Source organism: Oratosquilla oratoria, chromosome 20 (assembly GCF_046742065.1).
Source record: "Oratosquilla oratoria isolate Oo_2021 chromosome 20, ASM4674206v1, whole genome shotgun sequence".
NCBI classification, from domain to species: domain Eukaryota; kingdom Metazoa; phylum Arthropoda; class Malacostraca; order Stomatopoda; family Squillidae; genus Oratosquilla; species Oratosquilla oratoria.
In genome coordinates, this window is record NC_134796.1 from 58,171,922 (window position 1) to 58,183,842 (window position 11,921).

Here is an 11,921-nt window from a genome sequence, read left to right on the forward strand (position 1 = left end):
AAATGCTACTTTTATGTACTTTTGTGGTGTGTGATTTTATTGCCCCGTTTTGCCTATGGTATACGAGTCTTTGGGATAAAGTTTGGGTTGTGTGACCAATACTCTTCATTACAAAGTGCACCGTCTTTGTTAAATTGAACGAGTATTTGTACACTACATTTCAATGTTTTAAGTTTTCTTGGACTCATGCTAAGTTTTTTTCATGACAAGAGATGAAGTTCTAGCGGAGCGATAATAGATGAGTTTCAAGTATTAAAAAAAGGTTACTAACGAGAAGTATGCTGTATTATTCAACGGAAAATGTCTTCCAAGAAAACCTGCCCCCTAAATTTATTAACATACCACTTCATGACAGAGCACTGCAGCAAAAACAGTTTACACTTGACTTCAGACGGAGGTTGTTGTACGAGCAGATGGAACAAAAGGAACAACTCAAACTCTTAACCACGGAATTAGACAAAGCTTTGGAAGAATTCCGTAACTGTAACATTGCTTTTAACCTACGCGACAAAATTGAGAGGACCCTAAAAGAGTCTCTCTATGCACACCAACGCCACAGAAGAAACTGAGCCACCTATAGGGAAGCAAGATGTTACTTCCGAAAAGCACGGACGGCTACGTCAACCTTAGACTACCCTTTCTCCGATAGTCAGAAACAATTCCTTAATTTAGGATTGAAATGCAATGACATGCCCAAATTCAAGAAACCCAAGAAAACCCGCTGAACTAGAATTACTATAAAGAAATTTGTGTGAACTGGAAAAAAGAAAGTAAAATTGACATGAAACCAAATATGAAGGAACAATTAAGCTTTAAGTACCAACCACGAGCTGCGGTTCCCTTCTCACAGCGGAGTTACGTTAAGCAGCTAAAGTTTGTGAGAACAAAAATTGTGATTCATAGGGCGGATAAACCAGACTTATTCTTTATACTCAACCGCTCAGAATACTTAAGACAAGGTAGATAATCTATTACAGGACACGTCCAAGTTCTTACGAATCAATAGGGAACCCGTTAAAAATTAATGCTTTAATAGACAACCCTAATGCAGTGATCAACGAATTCAAATTCCACAAATTACAAGGACACTATGAACCAGGAACTTTTACGGTAATGTCAAAACGCACAAACCTGCACACAAACTAAGACCCATCACATCACAGATAACCTATCCCACTTACCAAGTGGCAAAACGGCTCAAAGGTCTCAATACTCCGTACATTCCAACTTTCCATGCTCTAAGATCTATAGATGAATTTGAAGATGTACTTAGGGTTACCCAAGCCTTAGTATTGGTGCGCCACATAACCAGCAACGAACTTTTTTGCACTTGATTTCTTGCGAATACACGGGGGTTGTCTGAATGATAAACCAGCAAGGGCTTAATCTTGCAATCACCACTGGCATTTGCACAAAACCGTAGTATGAGACGACGTTTTCACGAGTTTATGACCAGGCAGTGCTTTTTCTTCTTTAGTGATGTAGGTAGTGTTTGGAAGCTTCTTCCAAAACAACTCCTTTTCCTCGCAATCAAACACTTCCTGGGGCACAAATCTTTCAGCAATAACATTTCACGAGATGATCGCTGCAAGTATAACACGGACATTTACAAAGGCTGAAAGGGAGTCAAATACTGGTCGTGTTCATTATATCCATCACCATCAGGTAATGAAGCCGAATTCTCAATCAACACCTATGAGAATTGTATTTCATTTATCACCTTCCTATCACGGTCACCAACTAAATTCGTATTGGGCAAAAGGACCAAACATTTTGATTTCACTGTTAGGAGTATTGCTAAGCATGAAGCAGGAAAAAGTGGTTGTAATGGGTGACATATCAAGGATGTACCATACTGTTCGACTAGATGAGAAAAACCGGCATACGCATAGATTTAATTGGAGAGATTATAATATGTCAAAATCACCTGAGCATTATGTCTTGACGACAATTGAAAATAGGCCAAGCGGTATAATAGCAACGCTTGCACTAAGGCACACCAAAGAGAAATATGTGAATGAATACCAGGCTGCTGCTAGAATGATGAGAAACATTGACGTTGATGACATGGTACAGTCAATAAGCAGCGAGATGAAAGCTACTGAGCTTATCAAGGAGGCAGAACGTATTCTAACTAGTGGAGGGTTTGTAGTGAAACGTTGGGCGACATCTGCGAATAATCATGACTTCACGGGTATAAAGTTGTTGGAAACCGAAATAGAAAAGGTCATAAGGATGTCATGGGACATAAAGAGCGACCAAATTTATTACTTTGTCAGGATCAACTTTTCCCCTAAGCAAAATAAGATACACTCAATGCCTAATTTATTGAGATGCGAATTAGAATAAAAAATTCCATCCAATCCTTACTAGACGCATGGTACTTAGATACCTTTGGTATTCGATCCACTGGGTTTGGTGCAGCCATTATTGTTATCAGCTAATTACTCATGGATAGTGAGAATGGTTCAGGGGTATAGAATGAGATGGCTGTATTTCTTTGGGGCAACCCAACTTTGATTTTGTTTTCTAATGGATCAAGACTTGCTTATGGAGCCGTTGCATACTGCCGTTTCTTTACAGTCAATTAAATATAGATCATTCATTATGGCTAAGAATAGGATGGTACATGCCAAGTTAATGAGCATTCCAAGGATTGAGTTATGTATTGTGGTGCTCTCATGTCGTCGACGGATGAGTGCTGTATGCAAGTTTGGGAGAGATGAAGGTATGAAATGGCAGTTAACCAAGTCGGCTGATGCACCATGGCAAAATGGGGTGAGTGAAGCACTGATTAGAAGTGTGAAGCGTTCATTAAGGGTCACAGGTGAGAACACACATTTGGGGAGCTGCAGACAGTATTCTTTCAGGTAGCTAATATTCTAAATGAAAGGCCAATCTGATGTGAATGCTGGGTGTTACTTATGCCCTAATCAACTGCTGTTGGGTCGTGCTTCCAATCATGTACCAGTGGGAACGTGGGCTTACTGTAACATCAATCACCAATTGGACTTCTTCAACAACATAGTAACAGGATTTTGGCGTAAGTGGCAAAGAGATTTCTTCCCTATTCTTCTATTGCAGCAAAATGGACATATTGCCAAAGGGAATCTACTAGTAGATGACTTGGTGCTTGTATAGGATAACTGTGATATTTACCATTTTTTTGTGTGTGTCCCTTTCTTGGTTATAATGTGTAAGTATTGTTTAGTTCTTAAGTGTACTATCTTGAATTGTATTTTGTCGTGTTTAGATGTTAAGTACCATGTCCCGGACGTCCGGCAATTGCTGTATTTGTATTTTTGTTAACTGGCGCCAGTCTTATGTTTCTTTTTGTGTTTGCAAGTATTGTCTTTATGTAATTGATTATGTATGTGTTTATTTAATGTATTGGGTGTGCTATTGTATCCATTTTTCCCACACTTTTGTCTGCCACTGTTGCATATGTGGTGTGTGTGTGGTTTGTCCTTGTGTATTTTGGATTCTCCTTGCCTCGGTCAGTTTTTTTTTCCTTGTTTGCTCGGTGAGGTCACCGAGTGGTGCGGGCCGAGCGATGTGTTGGCATGGTGTGTAGTATAAAATGTCGTACATTGTACTGGTGTGTTACTTATTTGGGGAGTTATATGTTTCCCCCTCTTTGTAAAGTTGTCGTATGATTTGTTGTTCATTGTTTTATTATTTATTGTGATTGTGTGTACATTATATATAATTGTAATATTATTAGATATCGCAAATGCGATGCACGTCTTTCCCGCGCAAGCTGGAGCTTGGTGTTAGTTGAAGCCAGCCTTTGTGGTGTGCGCACGCATTTGTTTTCAGTTGTATAAAAAAATATATTATATTCTGTCTATTCGAACTTTGTTTCAATAGCCACCCAAAACATTACAATGCTTTGAGAGGACACTGGAGATTGCCTCAGGTTACTGAAGCTCTGGCTGGGCGAGATGGGCTTACAAGGGATCTAACAATTAGGTACAAGAACCAGATATCACAATCAAAATAAGAAGGGCTAGAGGATGTGCAGGTTAAACGATCAGTACATCGCCTCGTACTACTCCTTCCTGTAGAAGAACAGTGACTTGAAGGCGGGGTGGGGGGTGTATCATCACTAGAACAATGATATTGGTAATTGAGTTGTTTGTATAAATCGTACCGAATGACTTCGTACATTTTGTATATGTGTGTATTTGTGTATTCGTGCATTGATTAATGTATCTGGATATCTATTTAATGTATTGTAATTACTGAATTCATGTATTACAAACATGTTTGTTCCGTTGGGATTGTATATAATGTATTGTATTTGTAAATGGGATAATTCTTTCCTGCGCATATCTCTGTGCATTTTTTCATATGAGCGTTGCCAGGACAGATGACGCTCATTACATAGACACTCTGGTCAGTGATCGCGAAGAGTGAAGTGGGCTGTAAACGAGGGACCACCGACCAAGGTGATAATGTTGTGAGGACATAGATCCCTGCCTGGATGATGTTTGTGGCTTTCACACTACAAAAAGCTTGGAGTATTGTCAGTTATGATTTCTAGTTTTATTCTATAGTTATGATAAAAGCGTTGTGATATGGTTAATAGACTGTTTACATGAAATAGTACAGAGTGCTTGTATAGAGGAATGTGACATGAGGGAATGCTTGCTTACAATAGTTCAAGACACCATGCAACTCCTCACCAAATACCGTATGGTATGTTGAGACCGACCGGACCTCTATTCCATTGCCGAGCACGACATAGTACTTAAATCTAATTCTCCTCCTATTCGCCAGAGTCCATACAAGTTGCCACCTCACAAACTGCACATTCTTCGAACAAAGGCCAAATATCTACTAGAGACGGGACTCGCCGTCCCTAGTTCACCTCCATGGGCGTCAACCTGTCTATTCGTGCCTAAGGAGAATGGCGAGTGGCAGCTAATAAGACCTTATAAGACCCCCTTTCGACCACGCATAGCCCTTGCGGTCTAAAACCTTCCTTGGCTGACTGGCGGGGGAGGGAAAAACCCTCGCGGTCTCCCGCTCCTTAACCAGAACCGGCATAGGTCTCCGGGAATCCGGCGACCGAGACATTCCGTACGGGCGGCGAGTAGACACTCGGGCACCCGCTGACCCAGCCGCTTTCCTCTAACCACCATCAGCCGATAGTATCACATATACACATACACCGAACCCCTGCAGTCATTCTCCCTCATCCCTTAATTCCTTCTCTATTCTTATTCTGAGTCACAAACACACAATCCAATAGATAGACGCACACGAACACACAAGCCCATCGCGCTTCGGCCCAATGGGCCGTACAAGGATCAGAGAAAACCGGCCTTCGGCTGGTCCCGCTAGAAGATATACTGTATGGAAGTTATTAACAACTCTGCAAATCCCCATTCACAAACTCATAACAATTGGAACTCAACATATTTCAACAGCGGATGACACCACAATACAACAAGTCGCCAACAAATCAACAAAGAATGTATTTCCCAAAGAAGGACTAGACATTATTGATCAAACGGAACTAAATGCACAAAACTCTAATAATCAAACAAGTTCATGAACATATACACGAAAAGGACCCAGATGAAATCAAACAAGAAATGGAAAGATTGAACAAATACGTGAAGATCTCCAACGTCATCACCAAGACCATCATAACACTAAAAATGAAAACCTCCACAATGGTGAAGAAAAGCCTGGAAAACGGAATTCTCATAGTTAGACAGTCCTCCCCCCCCCCCGGCATACACACACTCAGCCAAGAAACATATGTACACTTACCACAATGCACACACTGGTACTCATACGAACACACACACACTTAGACACTGCACACACCCAGTCACCTACACAATCTCTTCAGGATGCTGCTCCACAGAACATAGAATAACCAACTGCTATAACGCCATCAAAAAATGCATCGCATGCGAACAGAACCATCCGACATACACAGCAAGATATCCAGTGAGAAAGGAACTGATGAAGATGCAAGAGACCAAAGAACAACACCCATCCACTTACACAAACACAACAAAAAACCACAACATATGCAAACATAACCTCAGGAAACACTGCTCAGCCAACCTCCACACCGACACCCAACCAAACAACATTGAAAAAATTGACGGTCATAAACACACCAATCATTCACGCAAACATAATGGAAGCTGCCAAACCAGGAACATACCAAAACACATCAAACGAAATATACAAAGCCAACGGACTCCTCACTGTCACAATCCCATCCTCCGTCATTAACCCTACAACCATACAAAACATGCTAAACAACACTCCACACCCCTAACCTAGGCAATGGAAACAGAAAAGGCTATGTAACACTGGACACTCAACAGAAACAGAACAACACACACACACACACAAAGAAAAGGGACCACAAAACACTACCAATACAAATAACACCAGACACCACAGACATGACAGACAATACAATGCACAAAAACGCACACACACTACTACAAACTGGAAAAATCAAATATATATACACAAAGGAAATGGCAGAAGACAATGTAGAAACAATGATAGAACAAGGACTAATAGATCTGACAAAAGCACCAATACAAATACTACCAGAAACAAAATAAGATAAAAATACAAGGATACTACGAAACACGCAAATAAAAACCAACAGACATACCACACTGGACAGTCAACTGACAATAAAACAAACACACATAATACAACAGAGCGTAAGATCCTGGACCTTTCAAAGACAACGCAGCAATAGCTATAGCCACAAGAAACAACATAAAATACAAATTCTGGGACGACTTCGACGAAGACCTACTTGCAATAGAAATCTAAACAGAGGACCCATAATCATAGCCACGTTATACCTCCCACCACGAAGACCATACCTACCAACACAAGACATTAAAAATCACACAAAAACCACAACTACATCGCACGACCCATACAACTTGAAGACATCACAAACATAATAAACACACAAAAAACAAAGCACCTGAATAATCGAGCATTACAAAACAAATAGTTGCACACACACCAAAAATAACACTACAGTTACTCATACACATATTTAATGAAACAGCCTAGGTACTTACCACAACGCTTCAAAAACTCAATAATCACATTCATACCAAAACAAGGCAAATGCAACATACAAATACAAAACTACACACCCATATCATTTCTAGAAACACCTGCCAAAATATATGAAAGACAAATCACAGACTAATCGCACATCTACACGACCATGACATTATTAACCCAAAACAACACGGATTCACACCTGGCAAAGGAACACACACAGCACCCGCCACCTTATAACAAACAATCATAGACACACAAAGACACAAATAAGCATGCAACATAATATCACGAGACATATCAAAGGCCTTCGACAAAGTATGCCACAATGGCTTCAAATACAAAATGCTACAAACATACCTTCCAGACACCATCACAAAAACTCTGTGTAGCTTTTTAGACAACAGAACAGCAAAAATCAAAATAAATCACCACATCGGACCAGCCTTCCCACTCCAAAGCGGAGTACCACAAGGAAGCGTACTTTCTCCAACACTCTTTAACATATACACGGCAGACATCCCACCACCATCACACGGAAGCTACACCATACAATATGCACGTGTCACATACCCAAACACTACAGGAAAACTAATGCTTGCCAGGAAAACAGAACACGAAATCAACAAAACTAACACATACCAAAAACAATGGAAAATATATACAAACACAAACAAATTCCAACTCCTATCCATATCAACACGACAACCACCACCAATAAGAATAAATACAACATAATACCATACAACAAACAAGCACATATCCTAGGTTCACCATAAAATCATAAGAAATACAACACGTCAAAAACAGAATACAAATAACATACAACACACTCAGCAGACTGCGACGCTTCCGAGGACTGAGCACAAAAACACAAATAAAACTATACCAAACCTTAGCAAAACTACAATTAGAATACTCACGAATAATCAGAAGTACAAGCACACCCAAAACCACCAAAATAAACCTAACATTACAAAACAAAACAATAAGAAGAATACTAAAACACAAACCCCCATACTTATAAACAACACAACTACACAAAACAATAAAACTAGTAACTATCCGTGCAAGACTGATATGACTGAGCAGCAAAGCATGGAATAATATACTAAAGAATAACCTAATACCACCACCCCCACAAAACGCCAAAAGCGCAGAAGACCACAAATGGTGGCCAAGACTGAAAACCATACTTGGCTAATTCCCCAATCTTCCATCGCTAGCTATTAAAAAAGAAAATAATAATAATAAATAAAAAAGGGATAAATGCGAAAATTAGCAAGTAAACAACATAGCACTACAGAAGTCATAAGACACATTAACCTCTTTAGATCGCACATCATATATATATATATACATATTAGCTTAGGTGAGATTAAGTTAATTAGAATTGGACAGGTTAGGCTAGATTAGGCTAGGCTAGGTTAGATTACATAACATAAAATGGAGGGAGACTGCAAGAGACCATATGACCTACACTAGGCAGATCCATGTTCATTAACACCTGTCATCTTCATCCATAAAGAAGCCTAACACCTTCTTACAACAACCGATAATTTCATCTCTCAATATAAGGTTAAGTCTATTCCATTCGTTTACCACTCTATTGGTAAACCAGTTCTTGCTATTTCCTTCTTAGATCTAAAATTCTCCAATTTAAATCCATTACTGCGAGTTCTGCCTTCTTGTCTTAATATGACGACTTTCTCGGCATCACCGTTGTTAAAGCCCTTGTACACTTGAATACCTCTATAAGATCACACCGCACTCTGCGTCTTTCTAGAGAGTGTAAATTAAGATGCCTAAGCCTATCCTGAAAAGGTCAATTTCTGGGCCTGTGTATCATTTTAGTCATTCTCCTCTGTACTTATTCTAGTGAATTTATATACATTCCAAAAGACGGAGACCAAAACTAAATCCCACACTCAAAGACTGGTCTAACTAACGCCTAATACAGTTTGATAACTACCTATGCACTTTTATTAGTAACCATCCTAGCAATGAGGAGTAATGCCCTGTTAGCTCTATTTCTGGCGCTAATGCACTGTTTCTTGGATTTAAGGTTAGGACTCACAAATACTCCCAAATCTCTCTCGTACCCAGTTTTCCCTAAAAATGTGTTATATAAGATATATCTACATTGTGGGCGGTGTAAACCTACGTTTAACACACTGCACTTTGAGATATTGAAGTCCATTTGCCATTTCACTGACTATGTGAACAATTTGTCAAGATCTTTCTACAGTTTCCCCAAGTCTTGTCCTGACCTGATTTGGCGTCCTATTTTAATGTCGACCGCAAACTTACTAACAACACTAATAATAATATTATCCAAGTCGTTTATATATAAGTTAGGTTAGGAGAGGTAAAGTTAGATTAGGTTAGGTTAGGTGACGTTAGGTTAGGTCAGATTAGGTGAGGTTAGGTGAGGTTACACTGAGTTAGGTTAGGTGAGGTTAAGTTAGGTTAAGTTGGGTTACATTTGGTTAGCTTAGGTTAAGTGAGGTGAGGTTAGGTCAAATTAGTTGAGGTATATTACTTTACGCTACGTTACGTTACGTTACTTTACGTTACACAACGTTAGTATGATGACTCAATCACAACAGTTCATAATGTCTTCTATATCTCATAAAAAAGGTACAAAGTTACAATCACCGTCAAGCTTGTAGATAAACACCGGCTTCACATGCGTTAACACACAACAGCCAATAGCCACACACATATTCGCTTTTGTATAGAGTACTAAAGAGAGTGAGAGAGCAAACAGTGAAATATAAAAACACAAGCTGAAGTGTCATTCAACAATTTTGTCCACACAGTTCACGTGTTCACCACACCACTAAACAATTTTTCGATAAATTCTTACACTGTGGAACTCCAACACTTTTTTTTTTTTTTTACTTTTTTGGATGACAGAGCAATTCATACTTATATATATTTCTAGCTGCGAAGGAACAATTTTATTCAGCTGAGGGGAAACCCCAATATTTTAGGGCCATAGATAAAGCCGTGCCAAATGTATTAGGCAATGATTTTACGTTTCGATATATATATTCGAATTTGTTGTAGTTACTTTTTGTTAATTATTCAACTTCTTCCATTAACCAAGAATCCACGAGTTTTGCTCAATTTCGCAGAGAGTCGCTCTTTCCTCGGGATTTGAAACAATAATTTTGTCAATCAGACGAAAAATTCTTCTTGGAATTGATTTCCATGGTTTTGCCTTCCTGATTTCTTCGGTCGAATACGACCAGATCGCATAGTTTGTGTCCTTTGTCTGAGGGATCTTCCAGGGATTCTGACCAGTTACGAGTCTGAAGAGCACAATGCCGCAGGCCCACACGTCGTTGGGCTCTCCCAGGTATCGTCCTGTGAAGACTTCGGGGGCGATGTAGGCTGAAGTCCCGCAGATTCTTGTCAGGAACTCGCCTTTGACGAACTCGCCAGCAAGCCCGAAGTCTCCAATTTTTAGATCATCATTCTTGGTTAAAAAGAGATTGTCTGGTTTCAAATCTCTGTGGACAATGTTTCTGGAGTGAATATATTTGACTCCTTCGATGAGTTGCTTAAAGTACAATCTTGCTCGTCTCTCTGAGACTCCTTTTGAGCCGATTCTGTCTTCAAGTGTTTCGCCGTTCACATATTCCAGGAAAACATTCAAGTTTTCTGAGTCCTTGTGTTCGCCTAGGAAGGCTACAACGTTGTTATGTTTCAGTTTTCTATGAATTTTGATTTCCTCCATTTGTCGCTCAATATTATCAATTTTGATTGTTTTTTTGGCGCAAAGGAAGCCAGAGGAAATGTCCTTTACGAGCTTGACTGTAGCAAACCCGCCTCTTCCGAGGTGACGAACTTCTTTAAACCTCATTTCTGATTCAAAATGAACTGTGGCTTTCAGTTTCTTGGTAGTTCGTAAAGTTTCATCTTTCAATTGCGAAAATTTCCGTTTGTTTGAATGCATCACGGACCTTTTAATCTCATCTAATACGATTCTGACGATGATTAGGCTCCGTAAGATGCTCTTGTCTGTTTGATGGGTATCCTTTCTATTTGTTTTTTGCACGAGGAGCAGTCCAATCCTTTCGTTAAAGAATCCAAGGAGGACCATTAGCTCCGATACAGTGCACATGCTGGCAAAGGCTCTGACTCTCTGGTTGAAATCCCTGTCGAAGTCCCTCAAAATATCTTCGGGTTCCATGTCGAAGTTGTCTTGAAAATCACCGTAGAAGCTTGAGAAACTGTTCGAACGCACTCTTGCACAAAATGATATGATTATTTTTGCTAAGGTGTTTCGCGTAGGAGACTGTCCTAGAAAACTTGGATATGTCTTATACCAAATATTGACAGGTAGTATTCCCTCATTACTCTTGAAGAAATGGCCGTCAGCCAAGTCAGTCAATAAGAAAATTACAATTTCTGTAAACATTATTAAAGTATTTTGTTGATGGCAACCAGTGTTTTTATCCTTAGAGACAATATATCACTGAACAGGAGCTTCAAGGGTGATAGTAAAAATGAAGAATAAGAAGTTAAAAGTGACATACATTCCAATATAGAAGTGTGTGTGTGTGTGTGTGTGTGTGTGTGTGTGTGTGTGTGTGTGTGTGTTTGTGTGTGTAGATATATTTATATACATATATATGCATATGAATGCACGTGTTGTATGTATGCGTATATGTGTATACAGATGACGTAATTGTAGATGTACATTTATATACAGTATATGATCATGTATATATACTTGTCTATGCATATGTACAGAATATGTACATGTTTATATATGTACATGCACGTATATACGGCATACATGTTTATAAATGTTCATGTGGATGAGATATATAGCAATA

At 39.3% G+C, this 11,921-nt stretch overlaps 2 protein-coding genes across 2 annotated transcripts; one reads left to right on the forward strand and one right to left on the reverse strand.

Moving 5' to 3' along the window:
• The first annotated feature begins 1,578 nt into the window (after positions 1–1,578).
• On the forward strand, positions 1,579–2,349 carry LOC143036349 (uncharacterized). The gene has a single exon (XM_076203597.1). The coding sequence runs from the start codon at positions 1,579–1,581 to the stop codon at positions 2,347–2,349; it is 771 nt and encodes a 256-aa protein (XP_076059712.1).
• A 7,825-nt stretch (positions 2,350–10,174) lies between these two features.
• LOC143036350 (serine/threonine-protein kinase Chk1-like) lies at positions 10,175–11,272 on the reverse strand. The gene has a single exon (XM_076203598.1). The coding sequence runs from the start codon at positions 11,270–11,272 to the stop codon at positions 10,175–10,177; it is 1,098 nt and encodes a 365-aa protein (XP_076059713.1).
• Positions 11,273–11,921: the final 649 nt, after the last annotated feature.

Coding starts and splice junctions, on each gene's coding strand:
- LOC143036349 (XM_076203597.1), top strand. CDS start 1,579: ATGATCGCTGCAAGTATAACACGGACATTTACAAAGGCTGAAAGGGAG.
- LOC143036350 (XM_076203598.1), bottom strand. CDS start 11,272: ATGGAACCCGAAGATATTTTGAGGGACTTCGACAGGGATTTCAACCAG.